The sequence below is a fragment of the Empidonax traillii genome, unplaced genomic scaffold (genome assembly GCF_003031625.1).
Source record: "Empidonax traillii isolate 1590-97213 ecotype Southwest subspecies unplaced genomic scaffold, ASM303162v1 scaffold274:size1118153, whole genome shotgun sequence".
Taxonomy (NCBI): domain Eukaryota; kingdom Metazoa; phylum Chordata; class Aves; order Passeriformes; family Tyrannidae; genus Empidonax; species Empidonax traillii.
The window spans coordinates 928,954-952,647 of record NW_020955467.1 but is presented as its reverse complement, the minus strand read 5'-3'; the positions used below and the strand labels follow the sequence as shown (position 1 = coordinate 952,647).

At 38.5% G+C, this 23,694-nt stretch overlaps 1 protein-coding gene across 1 annotated transcript; it reads right to left on the bottom strand.

The window, feature by feature from the left end:
- Positions 1-1,657: 1,657 nt before the first annotated feature.
- Positions 1,658-10,160, bottom strand: PSMA1 (proteasome subunit alpha 1). Its single transcript, XM_027889872.1, has 10 exons — positions 10,066-10,160; positions 9,115-9,159; positions 6,780-6,881; positions 6,174-6,277; positions 5,246-5,334; positions 4,925-4,995; positions 3,975-4,104; positions 3,236-3,315; positions 2,452-2,556; positions 1,658-2,010 (listed from the first exon to the last, which is right to left on the bottom strand). The coding sequence occupies exons 1-10, from the start codon at positions 10,066-10,068 to the stop codon at positions 1,954-1,956; spliced, it is 786 nt and encodes a 261-aa protein (XP_027745673.1). The 5' UTR covers positions 10,069-10,160; the 3' UTR covers positions 1,658-1,953.
- Between the last annotated feature and the right edge of the window lie 13,534 nt (positions 10,161-23,694).

Sequence of the window (23,694 nt, the reverse complement as noted above, 5' to 3'; positions counted from 1 at the left end):
CGCTGGATTCCCCCCCCGCGCAGAGCGAGGGACCCCCAGGACGTCCAAAATTAAGGTTAAAAACCCCGCGCGGTTAAACAAATAAGGGAAAAGCGTTTAAATAATAAGGGGGGGGGGGGGGGGAGGGGGGGAAATGGTAAGGGGAAAAAATAAATAAGGTGGAAAATAAGTAAATAATTGGGACAATAAATAATTGCAGGAAACAATCGGGGGAAATAAAGAATGGGTGGGGGGAATAATAGGGGAAATAAAAAAATAATTGGGCGAAATAAATAACCGGGCAAAATGGGGGAAATTAACTGGGGAAAAAAATAATTGGGGATATAGGGGAAATAATTGGGAAAACAAATCAATGGGGAAAATAGATAACTGGGGGAAATAAATAATTGGGGAAGTGCATGGGGAAATAAATAATTGGGGAAAATAAAACATCAGGGAAAACAAAGAATCGGGAAAAATAAAGAATTGGGGAAATATATGGGGGAGATAAATAAATATTTGGGGAAAATAAATATTTGGAGAAACATATAGGGGAAATAAATTATTGGGAAAACAAATAATTGCGAAAAATAAAAAACTGGGGAAGTGTATAGGGGGAATAAATAAATTGGGGAAACAAATAATTGAGGAAAGTAGATTAGTGAAAGTAATTGGAAAAACAGATAGGGGAAATAAGTAAGAGGGGAAATAAATAAGGGGGAGAAAAAACACAAGGGGGGGAGAAGTAAATATTAAGGGAATAAAATAAATACTAGTGAAAAAGTAATTAAGGCGGGGAAAATGAATAAGGAGGGAAAAAATGAGTAAAGGAAGGAGAAAATGCATACGGGTGGGAAAAAGTGAGTAAAGGGGAGAAAAATTAATGAGGGAGGGGAAATAAATAAGGGGGAAATAAATAGAAAAATAACAGGGGGAAATGGAAAAATAATAGGGGAAAACTAGAATAAAAATAAATTTAGAAAAAATAAAAAGCAGCTTTGTCCACTGCTTAAAAAACAAACACACAGCACCAACATTATGATTTTGCTGTTTTCATAACTGAACTATTTACAGGCATTCGAGACAGTATTTAAAGCCTGTTCAAAACAGCACCATGCTTTATTAATTTTTATTAATTTATATTTATTAATTAAACAAGATGCCTTCATTCAGCTGCAATGCAGAGACTCCACAGCCCAGGGGACCTGAAATGGGAATTTCTTGAGCTTTTTTTTTACTTGAATTTCAGCCCTTAGCGAGCTAAAAGCCCCCTTTGCTGCCCTTGGCTGGCTGATGGATCTAAAGAAACAGTTCCGAGCAAGCTGGGCTTGACTAAGTCAGCCATCCCCCCAAAAAAACCCAAACAAAGGCTGGTTGGCAACTTCACACTTCTTCAGCCTGCAATGTTCCTGGTTAACACTCACAATCACAAATGTCTTTTCATGTTCAGTTTGAGACAAGCTGACACAGGGAAACATGCTGTCTCCTGTCTGTTCCACAACTATTTCACAGTTTCGTAGGCATTTTAAGGTCCTCTCAGTTCAACAGTTTCCAAGAGCAACACAGAACAGTAAGTAAACACTCACTCTGACAAATGGTCAGACACATGATGGCACCTTGATATGACACAAGTATTTGAATTGCTGTTTGCTCAGATTAAAATAAAAACAAACCAACAGCAGAGTCCAAGAAAGTGATTTATTTCCACTTGTCCTTATGAGTTAAAGACAGTATCTTTTCTTTAAAAAACAGTATCATGTCCTATTTAGAAAATGATTACACCTTTCTTGTCCAAGCAGTTACCTCCAAGTATGACCTCCTGTCTACCTTTTAAGGATAGGTGGGTTGGTGTCTTTAAGAGCAATCCTCAGAATGTAGCGTCAGAAAACATATATAGGTGAGGATAAAGTTACCAGTAAATGGATAAATGTTCCTGTAGTATTATACATTAACACAGAGGAACTCATCCACCAACTAGTGCTCCATTGGCTCCTCAGCCTTTTCCACAGTTTCTTCTACAGGCGGAACCGGCTTAAAGAGAGGAAAAATAAATATTTTAGGAAGGCAGAAGACAACACTTGACAAATCAGCTTTATCCTGATTTGAGCATCACAAGTGGCAAATGCTGCTCATGTCAGCGAACAGCTTACAAAGTAGTGTTACCCAAATTAAGCACGAGCAGGACAGGGCTGGTAATTAGGAGACTACGGAAGCATCGTGTGAAGGGCATGAGAAACATAAGTAGCCACTTCTGTTGCAAAACAGGGAAAACTTGTACTCAATCAAAGTTGAGGAAAGAAGATGACATTGGAACAGGTTGGCATAAACTCAGTGTTCATATGGTAATTTTAAAAACTGCATTTCTAAAACTCCACTACAGTAGTAGGGAGTTAAATTTATTTTAAACATAATAGATCATATCTAAATGTCATCTTTCAACGAAGCCTATTTATTTGTATCTAAGCCACACACCTTTCTCTGTGGTCTCTCCTCAAGACCTTCTAGGAATGGTGCTACATCATCATCGTCGTAGATGGTAAACTCCATGTCTTTGCCCACAATTCCAATGGAAACATTCTGTCAAGCAAAGTTTTGAAAGCAGGGAGAAGCATTTTTCTGCAATTAATCCTTTCTGTAACCTTTCACTTACAAAAGCTATCATGGTTCATTCAAGGGTTTCCATTTCTTTCATTTTGTTTTCCTTTGAATACACACAATTTCTCAAAATCCCTTATTTTCATCTCATTTTGCATTTTCAGTATTTTAAGAGTTCTAAAAAACAAGGTGGTGGAAAAGAGCCACAAGCAGAACACCAACCAATGGATATCCTTAGAACTGTCTCATTCAATTCACTGTCAGAAGTTTGTACACCTTTCTGATACTGGATCAGAAATCAGAATCAACTGTTGGTGCACTACCTTCCCTCACCTCCCCGTGAATGACTGACTGTGTTCACAAAGCAAAGCTGGGATTCTAGTTGCATGTAATGTTCCTTAACACTGATCAAAGCTTAAAATAGAATGAAGCAACCAGAGAAACAACATCTTATTTAGTGAAAGCATCATTTTTGTTCAGAAACTTAAATCTCAGATAATTAGGAAATGGTAGATAAACTGGTGACATTAAATGGAGATGATATTATCTACCAGTGTTCAGCTTCCAAGTTTCAGTGCTTTGTCAAACTTCACAAGAATTCTGTCACAGTAATTTCTAGTAACAATGGCAGTAAAATTCCTTAAGAAAACCTAGTACTTACCTTGGTGGTCAGATCCTGTTCAGCAGGAAGAGTCTCTCTCAGGGCACGCAGTCCATGTTTAACTAACTCATTTAGATTACCTTAAAATGGAATCAGAAAGATAGTTATGGACTATATGGTATTATCTCTGGACACTCATTTGACCTTCTTCCTATTGCTAGTTGAGAACTACAAAATCAGCTTGGCTAACTTGTCTTCCAGAGCTCCTCTCCCTTCAGGTACTGAGCACAGAGTTGGTTATAATAGCATACCTTGAGAAACCATCCCTCCCCTGTATTTGAGGTCAAGAGCATCAGGTTTTGACACCTGCCTTGCCTTCAGTGCCTCCACTGCAGTGATATTCCAGCTTTGATTTTTTTCCCCCAAGCAGCTATTCAATAGGCTCCTCATCACCATTGCATAAAAAAATAAATTCAACACTTTAAATGCACCACCTAAATACTTGCACTGACATACACTGCTATGGGAAGAGTCACACTTTCCCTGGGTTAAACAGGGCAGAGGCCTTTCACTTTTCCCCCTGCTTTTCTGAGCTTCTCTTTCCATTAGATGCAATAAAAGCATCCACATGTTAAGACATAAAAATCTGTAACATTCTCATGCAGAATTTACAGTTATGCCAGACTTGTCCCCAGAAATTTATCTTCATCTCACTAAATGCAAAAGAATGGAACAGTAGCAGAAAGTAAACTGCAGAATTGATGGAAGGCCATTAGCTAGAGAGGGTTCCACTACTTACAGTCAGTGAACTCAGTCATGTGCCTCTCCAAGTAAGTCCGTGCCGACTGTGAACGAGCACCAATGGACATTGCTTTGCAGTCAAAATAGTTTGCAGAGGGACAAGTCTGGAAGATGTGCGGGCCCATATCCTACAAGGAGAGAGGAAATAAAACCCAACAGAATGTGAACCAAACGTATAAATTCATACCAAGTCTGCTGTTTGAATGTGAGATTTTCTGAAAGAGTTTTGTTTCACAGTACATCGCACGGCCTGCACAGAAATGTATTTTACGTTGCTGATCATATCACTGTTCCTATATAATTCCTTCAAAATTACTCCCCACCAATAATTAAAAAAATAAAACAAAATAAACTCTTTCTCTACACTTTGTTCATTAATATGCAGCTTTTATGTGGACAGTATGGCTGGCACAAAAAAAGTTTCTTTTTCTCCTCTATGCTGGGTTTATATATAAATATTTCATGGCTTGCAACATGTTTTTTACACACATATCTGCACAAAAGTAAAATCTGGCTGTAGACTAAACCACGCCATTTAATATTGCAAGAATCTTGAGGGCAGATTATGCATGTGCAAACTGTTGCTGCTAAACAAGTAAGAGAGAGGCCAGTGATGATTTCCGCATCCATTTTTTAATACAAAGCATTTAGAATAATGAGTTTGTAAACATCCAAAATCAATTGCAAAACATTTACAGAAAAAAAAAATCTGATTTTTGCAGTATCTCATATTGCACCTTAAAATCCCTAATAAGTGTAGGAAGGATTAGCTATTAATTAACACTTCTAAAAGCCATGTTTTAGGCTAAGATATAGACAACTATTTCCTTATTCAGAGAATTTTGATGAGTTAGCCTCTTCCATCTTTCCCTTTTAACACCTCCTTGTACAAAGTTCCACTAATCACAGTTCCTTGCAGATCACTAGGAACCAGGGCAGCTTACTCACATCATAGCCTGCGATGAGCAGTCCCACACCGTATGGCCTCCTGCCGTAACGTTGCGTCGGGATCTGGGTTTCTGAAGCAAGCTAAGGAAACAATCTCAAAATTTACACGTTAATTACACAAAACATCCTCCTAAGCCAACCAGAGATGCACCAAAGTGCATCCTTACGGGGTGTTCTCTGAATGAATACATGAGCAGTGCGAATGAAGAAAAATGTTCCAGTCAAATTTTCCAACTTGAGTTTTAAGCTGTGACATATGAAAATCATTTTATGAACAAGTAAAAAGCTATAAAAGTATTACAAGTGTAAAAAAAAGGATACTGCTTCCAATTAGTGACACTAGACGGGAAACTGGAAGAGGTCTATCAAACACAAACCTAGAATCCAAACACTCCTGACGCATGAAATTGCTGGAAAGCAAAAAAATAAAAATACAAAAAAATTAAACCAATGCATAGATCAAAGACACAATGAAGTTCTGTCTCAATACTTGTCTGTTAAGGTAAACATTTTTGTTTCAGCTCTGCTTGTTGAGAAAAAGGGTCAAAGGCTTTTCGTAATTTCATTTCACCATGACCTATAATTGTTATTTAGAAAGCTGACCACAGGTTTGAAACAGTATAAAAGTATTTCAGCCATACAAATGCAAAGAAGGTAGAAGTTCACGCAGGCAACAGATGGATTATCTGGAAAAAAGTCACAGTCAAATGGTAACACTGCTTTGTAACATTACAATATTTATTATGTAATATTTATTTTAGAAAGTCTTCCTATCCCTTCTTTATCCTCTCAAACTGAGGAACACTCCTCCTTCCGTGTACATTTACCTCACCTATTCAAACTATGTGGCCAGCAGGTAAAAGCAAGCCCCTCTGAAGCCCACACATACAGCACTCTGTGTGTTCAGTAACTTTATAAAGTGTGTGTACAGAGAAGCAGCTGCCAGAGGGAAAGAAGTGATGCACCTTCTCAGACTGCTTGGAAACCCCATCACGCTGAGGAAACCAGACAGGACTGTCTCACTAGTAACAAAACCAAGGAGCAAAATTTCGGGCCAAAGAAATGAGATTTCTGCCAACCAGTCAAAAATCTGCCAGAATTTCATGCTGAGGTCTTTGGCATAGTACAACAAAGCAGCAGCTCAAGACTAATCCTTAGCCAAACAGAAAATCTCCTTTGCAATAGTCTGAATGAACTTTCACTCGCTATTGCAGAACTGTGTTATTATGTCAACAACCAGGATACTCACCACAAGAGTCTTGCATCGGCAGTAAGTCCAGCAATTGAGATACCAATATGGTTGTCAACGTACAGGATTTTTTTCTGATGAGCTGCCAGCTCAGACTGTGCTCTCTGTGCATAAAAAGAGAAAGCTATGTGGCAAACTGAACAGTCTGCCAAGCACTGTGGAGAAATCTGCTAACATTTGCAGCAAGAACTGAATATGATCATGAAACAATAAAAAATAAATAAATTAAATTTTAGAACTTGCAAGAGAAGACAAGAAAAACCTACTTTCACTTTACTAGGAACCTGTCAGAATGGGAGAAAGAACAGACACTCACTCAAGCTTTGGGAAAATAAATGAAGAGACTTACTACTTAATAACTAACGAAAAGAAAAAGAGGACACTATCTTTTAAAGGGAAAAAATCTTGCACTTATTTCCTTCACCAATTGACAATCTGCTTTGCATAGGTACTGAAGATATTTCAGTTCTATACTGGTACTCAGGTATCAGGAAACTGGGACTGTATTTACAGTACACATAGAAGGTCTGACTGCAAAAAGCTAATCTGCCAACCCAAAACTCTTCTACGAACATTACTGTCCCAGGAACACAGATTTGAAGTTACCTTGAGAGCAACCAGAACAGCGTGTGTTTTGGACTTCAGCCCCACCGTAGCTGAGCCTTGTTTCACGGCTTCCATGGCATATTCTATTTGGTGAATTCGGCCCTACAAAAACAAAACAAAGGTGATCAGTCTCGAATTATTCCTCTGAATCAGCTTTCAATGGGTGTGGACTTTCAGACCTTTGGTTCCCCTCCCCAACAGGTGGGGAATCTGCATCAGAGTTTAAACCTACAACCAACAGATCTCCGCAATTATCTTCTGCAACGCCTCACCACTAATAACTCATGAAAACCAGGCCACCTCTAAGTCACTCACTACTGCACACAAAGGAATGGGAAAACTAAAAAGAAAGGCTGAATAATCTTCACACTAAAATCTTGACATTAATCTTGACATAAGAATCACAAGAGTTTTGTCACTGTCTTCAGAGGAATCAGTATTTGGCCCAAAGTGATTCAAAGACAGAACTTCTAGCTGAGGTTGGACACTTAACTTTTAATCGAGTTTCCTGAAGAAAAGGGTCTTACGCAATTGTTGTGTCTCACCATCCATTCCCCAATAACTTCTGAACAAGTTATTGGCCAATTGCAGTGAAGTCTGAAAGAGGAGTAGAGGTCTCAAAGGAAATCAAGCCCCCACCAGTTCTGCAGAGGTGCCCAAGAGCTTCTCAGGAAAATGTGACAATGTCCACTTAATGGCACCACTGAGGGCAAAGTGTCTCATTTTCTGCCCTCCAGGCCACGTCAGACAGGGCAGAGCTGCCCTGCAAGCACAGCCCACAGCTGGATGATTTTGCCATGTCTGTTAAACGTCTCAAGAAAATGTTACAGTTTTAAAAGTAACTTTTAAAGTAACAGATAAGATGAAAAAAATTAAAACTGAAGTTTCTGATACAGAACCTGTCAGAGAAACACAATCGGTAAGGATGAAAGCAGTTCAAAGGCATCTACACCTATCATGGTATTGACTAAAAAAACAGGCAAATACTCAAGGTTGTCTCCATATAGGATTGAAAACATGAAATACTCTCCATTGCAATGTAGGGAAAATAAGTATCAGATACAATAGTAGTACATGATGAAGATTTTCAGTAGCAATACAAACTCCAAAAATAATGACACACTAGCTTTATAGGAACAAAATTCGTTATTTGCATTTAAAAACTCTAGTTTTGCTAAATAAGGAAATGAGTCATTTTCCAAGGTTCTGATTTTCCCCAAGTATCACTTCTGAAACTGTCCATACTGAGAGAAGTGACAACACTAAACATTTGAGCTGACACTTGCTTTTAGAATTCCAGAACATTTATTTTCAAGTCAACAACAACCTGTGTAAGTTTCGGAACACACAGGGTATGTTTTTAGTTAACAACACACAGTGGGGAACCGACTCAGAGGTAAGAAAATTTCAAATTCAAGTGCAAAGCTCAATATAATCTTAACCAGAGAGACGGCAGAAAGCCTCCCTGACACTCCACAACACGGGAAACCAGGGACACACATCTGCACAGACTTCAGAATTGAAGCACAAACTGCAGCACAAGGTGATACGGCATTTAACCACTTTCAAGTTCTAGCTCTCAAGGTTATAAGCTTTATACATGGAATTTATTCAGTGTGGATGTCTGTGACCACTTCAATGCAGAAAATGAAGATCTGTTGAGTTGCACCCCAAAGATCAGTACCCCAGATTCCATGCTGCAGACTACCCTGAGGGTACAGGCATTCAAACAGGGGCTTACAAGGCAGTAAAAATTGTGCACAGAAACAGGTGCTGTGATATCCCACTTGAAGTATCATAGTCTCACTCAAGCACAAAATACTAACTTTTAATAATCTTATTTTTTCCCTGAACAATTTGAATAAAGTGATTAATGGAAAAAAAAATTATTCCAATTACGAACTAAATAGTTCCTTTCCAATATTATCTAGTGGGCAAAAGAGAGAATGACGTAGCAGCGGCCTAACACTGGGGAGATTTAAGCTCAGTTTCGTGCTTTTTCTACCTTCTTATTATGGATCTGTAAACACACCACAGAACCACAGGATGGTTTGGGTCGGAAGGGACCTTTTAAGGATCATCTAGTCCAACTCCCAAGGTGACAGCATCTATTTTGTACCCCACCTCAGCACCACTCAGGTTCATACACCTCAAGTACTGAGATGTGCCAGTGGTTTTCCAGACCCACACAGCCTGGAAAGGGAGAGGGGAGCAGCCTGCAGGAACTTCAGGCACCTGACAACAATCTATATAACCGTGATACTGCTGCTGTGAGGTGGAGAAAACCCCAAAGAGCAAGTTAAAAACCCAGTGACACAGCACATAAAGGCCTTACCTGCGGGCTCCACACGGTGACATCATTGTCATACTGGTTGCGAAACTGGAATGGAGAAAATAAAACTCATTAGGGCCACTAATTAGTGGGCAGGAGGACTGTTCCAGAGGGGAGTCCTGGTTGTTTTCACAGAATCACAGCATCAATTAGTTTGGATAAGACCTCTGAGATCACTGAGTCCAATCTGTGACCAAACACCACCATGCCAACAAAGTGCAGGATCAGTGACTCCACCATCTCCCTGGGCAGCCCATTCCAACATCTCATCACCCTTTCGGTGAAAAAATTCTTTCTTCTCTTCAATTCCTTTTGTCACAATGTTAGGGTTGGAAGAGACCTCTGGAGATCATCCAGCCCAACCCCCTGGGCCAATGCAGGGTCACCTAGAATAGGTGACACAGGAACGTGTCCCGGTGGGTTCTGAGCGTCTCCGGAGAGGGAGACTCCATGACCTCCCTGGGCAGCCTGTCCCGGTGCTCTGCCACGCTCAGCGCAGAGAACTTCTTCCTTGTGTTGAGGTGGAGCTTCCTGTGTTTTAGTTTATGGTTAGCGCCCCTCGTCCTGTCTCTGGGCTCCACTGAAGAGTGGGGCACCATCTCCCTGGTACCCTTTGAAATGTTCGTGTGTTGCTGACATCCCCTCCCAGCCTCCTCCAGGCTGAACAGGCCCAGCTCCCGCCGGGCGAGGAGCTCCAGCCCCCTGCAGAGGTATCCGCACGCACCCCCCGCAGCAGGCCCGCGGCGGGCCCCGCTCCGCACCCACCCTCCTTTCCAGGCCCGGCCGCGCCCGCGGCCCCGCGTGGCCCGGGAACTGCTTACTCACTGCTCCTCCCGACCGCCCTCCGTCCCGCCTCCCCCCGCCGGCTCCGCAGCCCGGCCGGGGGGTCCCCTGCCCCCCTCTCCCCACCCCGTTTATCCCGGTATTCCGCTCTCCCGCCGGGCCGCCCCTCACCATCGTCCCTCTCCTCCCGGCTCCGGCGGCTCCTGAAGCGGCGGCGCAGCGGGGCGGGAGCGCGCAGGCAGCGCCAGCCGCTCCGCCGAGCCATCGATGGCCGGCGCATGCGCAGCCGGTGCGGCGCGGAAGCGCTGCCGAGCGCTTCTCAATTATTATTATTTCCAAACGGGCCCTTTTGCCGTCGAGGGTGAAGGTGCTAAAAGTGCTCGGCGAAAGTTATTTGTGTGCCGGAGCTCTTGCTCTGGGAGACGCGAAGTGTTTTTGTATAGTTGTAGCTGAAAAGCGAGTTTAAAAGTTGCCGCGGGAACTCCTCCGTGGGATCGAGCGAGCCAAGCATTAAGATAAAAGAGAATCAATTTAATGTTGTACTCGTGTGGTTTTATTTCTTTGAAACAAGTGTTCAGCTGCTGCAGTCATAGTAAAGTCAAACTAGCATATAACTGGCATAACTACTATATATATACATATATATAAAATTAATTCTATACTAATTTTATATTTATATAGCTAGTGCTATACTAGTTTTATATATATACATATATATAGTGTATATATATATAAATAGTGTATAATATAACTAGTATGTATATAAAACTATTAATATACTAGTTTTATATGTATATACCAGTTATATATAACTACTAACACATTAGTTTTATATATACATAGATATATATATACACATATATATATACTATATATATATATAACTAGTATATATAACCTTTTGATTACTGCAGGCACAATTCTCCTGCCAATGGAGAATTTTGTCTTTTTTTTCTTTTTTTTTTTTCTTTTTTTTTTTCCCCCTTGGAAAGGGCTACGGTGTTGTTTAGGAAATAAAAATTAAAAAAAAAAAACAAAACACACACACACAACAAATCAAACACACTGACCTAAATTATCTATCTTATTAATTTTAAGCTTTCTGATTAATAATAAAAGATCATTTGATCTGAAATATCTTCCTCTCTTCAGCATTGTTTGGTGGGCGCTGAAACAGGATATATAAACATTTTAAATGAGCTGAAGAGCTTTCAAGTTTCCCCGAGCCCTCAGTAAATATTCCTGCAGTCTGTGCTCAATGCCTTTCTGCAACAACTTCCTACAGCAATAAGGGACTCCCTAAAGATCCCTTTACTCCGCCCACAGTCACAGAACAATAGACAGACATTTCCTCTCATTTTGGCAAAACCGTGTTAGTTTTGATAGAGCACTAAACCACGCCAAGTCTCTCTATTGTGCTGTATTTATACGGCAAGTAACGTTAGGAGCCATGATTTTAGTGATAAAAGGGCAGGATTTGTAAAAATTTCACAGAGAATATTGGTAATAGCTGCATAACTGAGGAACTTTTGGAAGAACTATTGTGTAGCTTTATTAAATGAAAACTGAAGTATTTTCCAGAGTAATCTTTTTCCCTTCATTTACATGCATAGGGGAAAAAACCCCCAAAAAACAAAAACCAAAAAAAAAAAAAACAAAAACAAAAACAAAAGCAAAAAATGTTCAAACCTGAACTAACCAGATGTCCATCTATTAAAAATTTATTCTAAAGCAAACGTATTCAGGTCACGTGGCAGCAGGAAGGGTGGCGTGGGACGCAGTCCCAGCTGCTCTCCGGTGCTGCAGGCAGCACAACTGTTCTGTATTCCCAAGGCAGCAGCACAAGAGGATGTCAGAGGCAGGAATAATCTCTAGAAGGGGGAAATGCTTACCGTGGAAGGAAGTCATTCACTTCCTTCTGGATGCTCCTGCTTGCCCTTTAGTCTCAGTATGAGACCTCTAAAGGCAGGGCTAAAGCCAGAGAGGGTTTCAAATGTAGTTCTGATCACGTCCCTGTTGGCTGGTGCTAAAGAGCACCCAGCCTATTCCCCATCGATGCATTTGAACCAATATTTAAACACAAAAAGAAAGGCAAAATCAACAAGGCAAAATCAAGTAGCTCTTTTTCAGATAACAAAGCGTCAAACCAGAAAGGAAGCATTTTGCATATATTTTGCCCTAATGTGGCAGTTACTGAAGTTAGTGATGTTAGTGGTTTGTCAGTCCCCCAAAATTGTTAGAAAATTCGAATAAAGACCTTTAAATGAGAATCTCAGTAAAATTTAAACGATGCATAAGCATTATGTTGACCTCTGTACCCGGGAAAATGTCACCCTTGCTATATTTAATGTTGGTACAGTGGCCAGCATGAAATGATCTGACGGTTTTGGACAGCTTCATAGGAGATAAAAAATCCACATGACAAAAGGCTATAGTGATGCAGTTGGTAGACACGGCAGAAAAAGTGGTGCTGAGTAACCAAGATGCTTAAAATACCCTTTTCTCCAAGCAATGTCATGAGACATATTAATGAGGCAATGTGGGTCACAACTTCGCAATGATTTTGTCACTGCTGTTATCGGATCCATTTCTAAACAACTCCAAAGATATCCCAATTATCCATATCACAGGTATTAATTTTATAATACTAAAAGCTACAGAAAAGTGCATCAGATATTTTCTTTGGTAACAGTCCTAACACCAATCTTAATATGTTCTACAGAGGATTTGAATTAATAGAAAAAGAAGATTTAAAAAAATACAAATTTATTGTAGAGAAAAAAAGTTAATGGTGAGTGGCAATCAACGTATTTCAACAAGAAATCACAGTGTAAAAGTCTACAGACTGAAAAGTAAAACTAAAACTACCCTCACATTTTAAAAAAAAACCTACTTATAAAACATCTCTATTAGGAGAAAATAGTATTTTATCACTTTTAGTTTCACAGCTGGCAACCTGATAAACAGGATCACTTCAGAGCAATGAATACACAATTGACAGATGTAGGAAAACATCTTCAGTGTTCAGTAATAACCAATTTAAATGTTAGGAATGATTGGGAAGGAGAACAAAAAGTGACACTGTATAAATCCCTGCTGCATGTGACACCGCTCAGACTTGAACATTGGCTGTGACTCCTTTCCCACCTTGAAACAATGTGGCAGCACTGAAGGCACTGGGAAAAGCAGAAGGAAGGATTCAAATTTTGGAATAGCTTTATATGAAGAATGACAGCAAAGAGTAGAAGTCTTCAGTCTAAATAAATAAATAAACAAGGAAAGGCAACAAACACTCAAGAAATCACAACTGGCACGGAGGGTCTGAGTGGATGTGATGCCTCTCTGTCCTGCAGCACTGGTGTCCTTAAAACAGCAGGTTCAAGCAAAGACAAGGGGGTACTTCTGAGAGATATCATACCTGTGCTGTGGAAACCTTTGCACCTGAGCACATCATGGTCTTTTGTTCACATACTGAGAGAGCAACCATCCAAATTCACAGATAAAACAACTTTCCAAGGCACTAATACTGCTAAAACGTTTGAACTGAGTGCAGTGGTGAAAGCAGTTAACCTAAAACATGCATATACAGTCTCAAGAGAAACTAATGATACTATTTTGTTCCATGTTACGTTTCCAGCAAAGTTATAAACAGCATCTGACATCTGAGTGATGACAGGCATTGCTCTGCAGAGATTGATGCACAGCAACTGAAAGGCAAGGCCATTATGCCTCCTCTCCTGCTGATTCACTAGAGGAAACAACATTCCATCAAGTCCCCCTTTGGGATGCCACTCACCATCAGCCTGCATTAACAGCAGTGTGCTACGCTCCCGTAGCTGTGTGGAGCTTTTGGTAAAGGACTGGCCACGTTGAGGTCATTGGTAGCACTCCCAGGGGCTGCACGTTGTGCTGCGTGGGCACAGCAGATTGCAAAGGACTGAGGAAGAAAACTGTTGTGCCAGAGTAAGAGACAGGCTAAATGAGGGCAGTGTCTGCATCCCCCTGGAGAAGGGAAAGGATAGACCCTGGAGTGACCACAGAGCCACTCCTGTCAGATGGACAAGTGGTTGCCCACAAATAGCACTGCTGTCATAATGCATTCAGGACTGAACACTTAGCTAAGTTATTCTGAGAATTGTCTTCCTCCCTCGTCGGTGTGAACAGTCCATATTTGGATTTAATGCAGGTAATAAGTGTACTTCGTTAATAGATATATGGTGAAAAGACTACTTAATTGTAAGCCTTGGTGTATGACATTGGTCATATTTGATGACATTCTCATCAACTACGTTAAGGCTAAGAATAAAACTTTGACAGCTGCTGTAAATGTACGTACTTGTCTTTAGAATCATTTAAAGACAATCTCAGAAGTTCTCACAAAGTAAAAAAAATCTATAATTTTGTATTTGGTACTGTAAATAGGAAAAAAAAACCTCTCTCTATAAATTATGCCAGATTTCTTTCCTATTCTTTTGCTGGAACCTCAGTGGAGGTACAGACATTTCTTTCTCCATGACAGCCTTGTATTCAGGCTGTCAAAGGCATTTCTTACCATTTTTAAACTATTGATCACTTTAAACCACTGGAATATTTTGCCTGGAAAAATGTTAACTAAGTACATTTTAAAGTCTATTCCTAAATTTTAGTTTTTAATCCATAGCTTTTGTGAACTGACATCATTTGACCTTTTCAGGACAGGCCTACAGGGCAACTAACCTTGCTTGATCATCAGAGCTGGCTGGCAAAGACCAGGCAATGCTGAAAGCAGGCTAAAATAATCCCTGTGGAAAGAGAACTGCAGAAAAAAGCCTGGCTCTTTCTGTCCAGCCCTGGAACAAACAAGGGGAACAAAGTTCAACACAGTAGAGCTGTTGTAGTTTATCCTGGTCATGGAAATAGTTTTTATTTTCAAGTTCTTGTCTGAATAAAACAAAAATATATTTATAGATAAATTTACTTCGATATTATTGCTAGTTATTTCTTGGGCCTGAAATTTATTTCTTCACTCTGAGTGAGGAAGGATTTCTGTAAAATATAATTTTATTGTACAAGAAAAATGTATTTTGAGCTGTAAATTGCTTGCTAGCCTAGAAGTTATGATTTAAACAGTGTACACAGTATTGTCTGGGGCATCAAAATATAACTGGAGAACTATTATAATTTATGGAGAATTATGAAATATATTATTGCAGTTATAGGAAATCTGTTAAGCTTTTTATTTCAATGAAAAGAATGGCAGTTATAATGTCCTCCTTCTGAGGACAATAGATCCATTTTAGTGTACATATAGCGGCATAAGCTCCTTCAAATATACTAATTGTTCTGTTGGTTCATATTGTTGTAATTATTTTTGACTGAGTATAACTGAATTAGAACCAAAGTGTCATCAAACCTTCAGCAGTGGATATGTAACATTTTGAGACAGATAACCATGAATGATGCACAGATTCATGAATAAATGCTGTATCAGCTATGTTGGACATGAAATTTTTCAAAATTTCTATCTATGAAGGCATTAAGTGTAATTGTCAGCACAGATAGGAAATAACAGAGTGGCACAGAAATAAAGCCTTTGTAAGCCATGAGACCACTAATGGATCCCATTTCCTTATGACAGATATTATTGTCATATTAAATTAATGGCTAGACAGAGTATTACCTTCTTAGTTATGTATTTATGTTCCATAAATATTTTACAATGACTACTCACATGTAGATTACACAGTAAAATGTTCACAATGTTTTTGCCAAAAGTTTCTGCTTGAAAAATGGAAATACATTCATATACAGAAACAAATTTGCCAGAAGAGATTAAACTAAAAGGCAAAAAAAAAAAAAAAAAAAAAAAAAAAAAAAAAAAAAAAAAAAAAAAAAAAAAAAAAAAAAAAAAAAAAAAAAAAAAAAGAAAAGGCCCTGGAAATGACTTACTATTCATGATGAAACATTAATGATTTATGTCACACTTCTCTTTACGGGCATTTTCAAGTTCTATAGGAGAGTTAAACTTACTGTAATACTTACTGTTTAGGCAACAGTTCTGGTATTTGTAGACCACACTTTTTGAAAAGTGACTCAGCCTATTCTTAACATGGATTCAGTTTTTGATTTGAAAAGACTACAATACAGAATTAATAAGCAGGAAAAATAGATGTTTGAGTAAGCTTTAGTCTTAAAAAGTCTTGCTGTCATCAGTCAGTTTTTTTTCTCCCCTGTTTGCCAAGCTTCTAATTTTGCTACATGGATTTTAACAGCTTTGCTGTCATGCACATCCTTGTTTTCATAGTACAAATTTTATTTGGCACTGCCATATTTATTGCATGTATTCCTAAACTAACAACAGTGCAAGCAGAAATCTAAGCCCGTCCTGACAACTGTGAGCGAGCTTCTGGCGCTGCGGCGTCCATTGTCTGCGACCGTTCTGACAGATCACGGAGCTCAGACACTGCATCATACATGCTCAAATTATGAACGAATTCCACCGATCCGAGGATAATTCTAAACCCAGAGCATTTGGCGCAACCCTTGGCTCCTACGCCCAGTCTAGGAAAAGATGGGCCTGAAGGGCTCTAAATGAATTCCAGGCCACCTCGATATAACCCTGCCTTGAATACAGCCAGTGAGCATCTAAAAACCTCTGCATTAGTTGTTAGCATATCAATGTACAGTCACACATCTGCACAGCTGGGTTTGATTTTAAGAAGTATGTATCAAATAGATACAGATGTCTCGCTCGCAAGAGATTCTGCGGTACCAAAATATTTTAAAGATGTGTTTGTCACATCATTAAATGAATGGGAATAATAATTCTTCAGACAAAAGTTGTTACCAAATGGAAGATTTCATACTTTGAATAGGGGAATTTAAAAGGAATAAAAATAAAACAAAAGAACACACTGTGAAATCAGAAGATATAATTACCAGAAAGCTCTGACTACCTTCTTGTCTCCCAGTGAGCAGTGAATATGGATGGATTTGTATTTCTTTTAATATTGTGTAAAATCACATGGTTGAAAGTTACAAAATAAGCTACTCTCAAAGAGAATGTTCCTTTTATCAAATTCTGTACTCTCACTATTAGCTTTATACAACACTCTTCTTACCACTAAAGCAAAACAGTAAGTTAATTTGTTTAGGATCTTATCCAAAAAATCACTTCTACAATGTAATGTGAAGTATTCCCTGATGCTGCTTGCTGCTTCCCTATCAATAATTACGAAGCCTCACCTGAGTATACAGCTTTCCCTTTCATAGTGTAGCTTTTACTAAAGTGACATCAATATATACTTCTAATGCAAATCAGATCCATTAAATATTTCTTCAGAATATATTCAACCTGAGTTTTAAAATCCAGTTTCTGAGTAAAAATCTTTACAACATTATCAATATTTTTTTTTTGACTGATTTCAGCATAGCCCCAGTTTTACTTAGATCTTGAACATGTAGTTGGTATTGTCAAATTTAAATCAATTTAAAAGGTGTATAAATTATATTTGATTTCTGCTTTTATTGAAAGCTGGTGGTTATGTGAATATATCTCCAAATTTCATACCATAGAATTTGCCTTGTGAATTTTAAGGATTACTCTAGATACTGAGTACCACCCTCCAGCAAAATATTTGTGAATGGTCTTCTGGGTTTTGGCCCAAATGTGATTAGCTACAAAGAAGGAAAGAAATTTAAAACTATAACGGGAACTGGCAGTGTAACAACATCATTATGCACTTTTGTATTTTTACTAAGTTTTTTAATAACACAGCATTTTGCAACAATAGTTTACAAGTAAAATGACAGCAGCCATTCACTGTCGGGGAGGGGTTCACCTCTCCTTTAAGAGACTTTTGAGCATTGGTATCAAGTTGTCCAACTTTCTCTGGTTTCTAGCCATGGATGAACTCATTATACAATCACTCCTGCAAAGTGAAGCAAATGTGAATTTCATAGAATGAAATTTTTAGTTTTAATTCAGTTTTAATGTATATCTAGCTTTGCATGTGTTCTTCCATACTCCTTCTGCCTTAATGCTTACTCTTTCCAGCATTAGCCTAAGTTATGAAGGATCTGTGATGAACAATCACAAGCACTTCAAAGCTCAAGTGCCATTTCTGACCACTCGAAAGTGTTCAGAAACAGAGGAAACAACTGTAATATTCAAAACCTACTTGTTAACTAGTAGATAAAGGAGAAAAAATATTACCAAATGCCTCAAGATACATTTACTGTAGTATCAAAAAAACCTAAAGAAGGTACGAGCCTGAAAGTGCAGTGCTGAAAAAGCAATCAAATAGGTTGAACTGTGAGAGGAACCCAGTGCCATCCAGGAAACAGAGCAGAAGTCCAGACAATGAGGACAAGGAAAAGGAAACAGGCTTTGCTGTGTGTCACATGGAAAATTAGGTCTACTATTTGTTCTTCTATTAATTAAGTTATTTCTCTGAAGGGGGAAAAAAGCTCTCTGGGCAGTTGAAAAAAAAAAAAAAAGGGACATGAATGCATGATTACAAAGGAGAATGCATGATTACAAAGGAGTCTGGAAGCCACTCAGTAGTAAAAAGAATAACATTTCCTATTCTCATAAGAATAGGGAAGAATAGGACCTGGTTAACCACATTCCTGTAGAAAAGTCTCAAGTACATCGACGTGGACTTCCTGTGTGTGATATGGGTGTTTGAATGACCTCATCTGTTTTCCAGCTCATTCAAGAACCCAGGCAGATTTCAGAAGTGTCTGATACCTGATATATTTACTTCTAGAGAGGACAGCATACCTTCTTCCGATCTCAAGTCACCCAGGCACAACTTCTAGCCAAGAAAGCAAATGTCTGTTACAAAGACCTGGGAGAATGGGTAGATAGAAGAACAGTCTAATAATAATGTTGCTCTAACTCATCCATGAAAAAGTCTATACTTCAAAAAAAGGGCAAAACTTCACTAAACAACTAGTAGAAGTGTAAGTTGTTTCTGACCACTTCTGCTTCTGGTATGATGTCCCAGCTCACACCCCTTTGTGGACCATAATGCTTCTTTGGAAAGGATGCTAAGGAATCTCTTTCTTTACAATTGTTTTATTCTCCCCAGAAACACAGAAGCCAAGAAAATTGCCCGAGAAATAAGAAGGAGGTGAAACCACAGACTGCTGTCCCTCCTGTGTCAAGTGAGGCTTGCAGGATTGTTCTAGATGATATATGACCCTCAATAATTGGAGTGTCAAACTTCTGGCAAAAATCTTTAGGCAGTAATCTGATAAAGGTCACCAGATGGTCAAAGACCTTCTGGATACAGTTTGAGAAGCACACAAGGTAGTTCCTAATGTGGAACTGAAATGAGGCTGAAAAGTCTGGTCTTTTATGGAGCACAAGTAAGTCATGAGTTCTTAAAAAAGTAGCCTTGGAAAGTACTTACAGTGTAGCGAGCAGAGGTGAAGATGTTGACTGCAGGGAGATCATTTCCTAAAGTGCATGGTAATATGGCAGTAGCTTGTGTTATGGCTCTGGAAAACAAGTGGAATGATGCTGCAGGTCTGACAAACTTCCCAACTGCCACGATGGTCACGGAGCTGATCCACTACTAAGGTCTTGTTCGGGAATCAGGGGGTCCCAGGTACGGGGTTTTGTCCTTGTCTGGAGTACTGCTCTTTCCCATTTTGATTAAAACAGAATGCTCAAAAGTAATTTTCTAGTGTGTTGGTGGGATAGCAAGCTGTTTTGGTGATACTTGGTCCTTAAGAACCCAAAAGCCTAATTAACAAATGCTTCTGAAGCTGGTGCTAATGATCTCACTGGGTGTAAAGAGGAAGTTGCTCAGGAATACTGGCTATCAGTGCAATGGGAATGATTGTCTGAGGTTATGGAACAATTGCCAAGATCAATACAACTCTCAAAACCCCAAAGGAGAACCTAAACAAAGTAGGCTAAAAATGCCATCAGTGGCTAAAACCCTTTTAGCTGTAAAAACCTGAAAAAGTTTCAAGGTTGGGAGTCAGCATTCCACAACCCACAGGTGCTGTATGAAATGAGGAATCTTTTTGATTCAGTCAACATTTAAGAACAATTGAGCAGAAAGAGGTCTGTGCTTATTGTCCTATTGTCAATATGCAGGGGGCTGATACTTGTGCACCCTCTGTTGCCATCAATGAGATTATCTGGTTTATAGCACCAGGTACAGATAACGCTCTCAGGGACAAAGGAAACAGATCAGCTGAAAAGAGAATACAGAATCCTTGTCTAATTCAAAAAAAGCATGCTTGGATTACTATCAGTCATCAAGGAAGCTTTCTAAGAAGTGAGTTCTTAGAGTTCCCATAGTCTGTCTATACGGAAAAACAAGGTGAAAAAGGAAAAAAAAATGTAGGAAATGAAGAAAAACAGATTTCTCATCAGAAGAAACAGCTTTCAATTCTTGGAACATATTGTTTGCATTCCATATCTAAAAATTTCACACTTTCATTTGTGTACCATGTTAGGTGATTAAGCAATTAACAATACATGGAAAGTCCCCCATTCTATTGGTTATGGTTCACAAAAGTTAAGGTCATTTTGTCACTTAATACACTTAATACACTTAATACACTTTTCAAGTAACTTGGGAAGCTTGACCTGACTTCACAAACATCTTCTAAAACATCATGTCCATTTATAAAAATAAGTTATCTGTATTTCAGGTTAATGCAAACAGAAAAAAAAATGTACATGTGTGTACTGCTCTGGCAATCTTGTTACCTTACATATGTAACATAATCTATTATATACTCATTTCACTTATGTCCCAATTTAATATATTCCTGTATCTACTATAACACCAAAGACTTTTAGCTAGAAGTCTCACAAGCATGTTTATAGATCATTGTTGTCTAAAGTCTTGATATTAAAAAAATATATGTACTGAAGCAACACTCCTACCTATCCTCTCTAAGGCCTTTTTACTTTGCCAGGCAGTGAGCAGAATCAGGCCTCTCAACTCAAAACCTGAACGTTATTTAGTTATTTTAATTTACATTCCAGAATAATATATTTTACAGCAATTCAACGTTTTTCTGTTTAGAAATATGTTCATTTCACCATTAGATTTGATACAAACCTATCGATGTAGGAGACCTGGCTGGGCAGGTAACTAGATAGGATACATTCCACAACTGCCCCATGTACATTTTAACAGTTCCTAAAGTACAAAGTATATAAATTGAGTCTGGAAAATTATCTTTTTTTCCCCTAATATATCAGAACACAGTGACAATTTAAGTAAACTTTTCCTTAAAACTGGAATGCTGTTTTCCTCCTTCCCTCCAGTCCTTTCAGAACTTGCACGAAAAACTCATCACTCATGAGAAGGGGAGACAACAATAAATAAAAGCAAAACTAAATTTATGTCTAACAGATATATTCTTTACTTTCATCGTTAAAGGAAGCAAACATGCCAAGTTTGTAATATTTTAATGATCAGAGCTATTTAAATAATTTCACAGTAAGAAATCAAGGCCAAAACTGAAGGTCATAAAGTCTTGTATAAATCCAGCTTTAACAATACCAACGGATATCTGATGTTCACTTTTTAATATAGAAGTGCCTCAGAATTAACAGCAGCAGTTTGAGTACTTGATGTAAGTAACTTCAGCTAAAGTGTGTCACTCAGCTTCTTTGGTATCTGGATAACCTCCTGGTACGTAGCTTTTTTGTAACTTTATTACATCAGTTAATGAAAACAGCGTGTGGCGTTTTAAATCCCAAAGGCTGCATGCATCTAGGAGACCAGCATTTAGGAAAGTACTACATTACAATAAGCCTTACAATAATTAAGTACTAAAAACTAAAGTGACCACGAGTCACAAACTTTCAAACCATTACCATTAACTAGCAGCAGTCACAGACAAATGGATTACAAACCATCAGCTTCTACAAATCAGTAAGTAAGCAAACAATAATAAAGGGTAATACAGGTACATGTTCACTTCATTTACTAATTGTACTGTTTGTTCACTCTGCTTTTTCTCTAGCAATATATTGGCATAATATAATATTTACATTTAATAAACATGCCAGTTCTACTAAAGATGATGTTTTTAATACAGTAATAAAAAATAATCAAGTAAACGTAGCACTGCAGTTTGTTGTAGGTCAGTGCTAGTGAATACTGTATCAGTGAAATTTATTATGCAATATCTATTGCTCTGGAAAAAATATTTGAATGTTAACTAAATAAAAACCTCTGTAAGTCAGTTCATGGTCAGTGTCATGCTAAAAGTTACAAGAAAATAAGATACCTGTGTTTCATATAACTTGCAAATGATATAAGTTTTTTTCCAAATGTAATCAAAATTCCATCAAGTTTGAACTAGACAGATTTCAGATCACAAAAAACCTTGAGATTTTTCCAAAGCTTTCGTAAATTCTTACACAAGCACAGAATCATTTAGGTTGGAAAAGACCTCTGAGATCACCGAGTCTAACCTTTGACTGATCACCACCTTGTCAACTAGACCATGGCACTAAGTGCCACGTCCACTCATTTCTTGAACACTTGTAGGGATGGTGACTCCATCACCTCCTTGGGCAGCCTCTTCTCATGGATAATCACCTTTTCTGTGAAGAAATTCCTCCTGATGTCCCACCTGCACCTCCCCTAGCACAACTTGAGGCTACGTCCTCTCATCCTGTAGCCTGGGAGAATAGGCCAACCCAAACCTGGTACAACCTCCTTTCAAGTAGTCATAGAGGGCAATTAGTTCACCCATAATTTAAACAATCACAACAGGAAACTTTACAGAATGGTATAAATGGCATTGTAAATACATGATAAATAGTAACTCAGTTAATGACTGAAACACAATTCTCTGCTGATACAGCGTTTGAGTTTGTTATATTAAGCATCAGTCATTGCCAGCTAGTTATTACTAACTGAACAGAAATGCAACGATATCATAATGTCAGCTTTGTTAAAGCCTGTTGCTGTGTCCAGTTTGCTCCCTTTCAAGGTCCTTTCCTCTAAGACTTTTGTTTTAATTGAAACACAATAACTCCAAAGAAATGGAAGGACCCTTCTAAATGTGTTGCTTTTGTGGGTCAGTTATTATTCTTTCATTGCAAGAAAGATCCAACAGGTGCGCGTGGCTGATTGTTTCTACATCATTACTTTGCACACCCCCATGCTGGGTGCATTTTAGCTATAAATAAGCACATAAAATCTAATCAACTGAAGTTAATACACTTGCATTATATAGATTCAGAATTTGTAAAATTTCCATGGTGTACCCTCATTTTTGCTTAGGTAGTCAATTCAGATATGTTGTTAACAATAGTGCACAGGGGCTTTCTTTGATGGACTAGTCTTTGCTGCTTGGGCAACCCCAAAAAGGTTAGCAGTATTTCCTAAAATATCCTATTTATTTTTACACATTAAGAATATCACCTGGCGAAAATACACATCTTGGAAATATTTAAACACATTTTCACATCCAACTGTTCCTCCTCTTACTGTAACATCATGCCTCAGGGTAACAAGTGCTAGTTTTAAGCACAGAAATAGCTGAGGTAAATGATCAAGTTACTTGATCTTGTGACACTGCTGTCTGCTTTACCTACATTTGTTTGTCTTTGACAACTAAAAACTATCCCTCAGTGTTTGTAAATAATTCTGCTGTGTCATTTTACCATACAGAGGAGACAAAAGCAGCAAACCCATCAGAATTACAAAAACATTTCAAATTCAGGCTTTGGTTTGTCTTAATGGATACTGCTTTCAAGAAACTGTGATTCACAGAATCACAGAATACCTTAAGTTGGAAGGGACCCACAAAAATCATCAAAGTCCA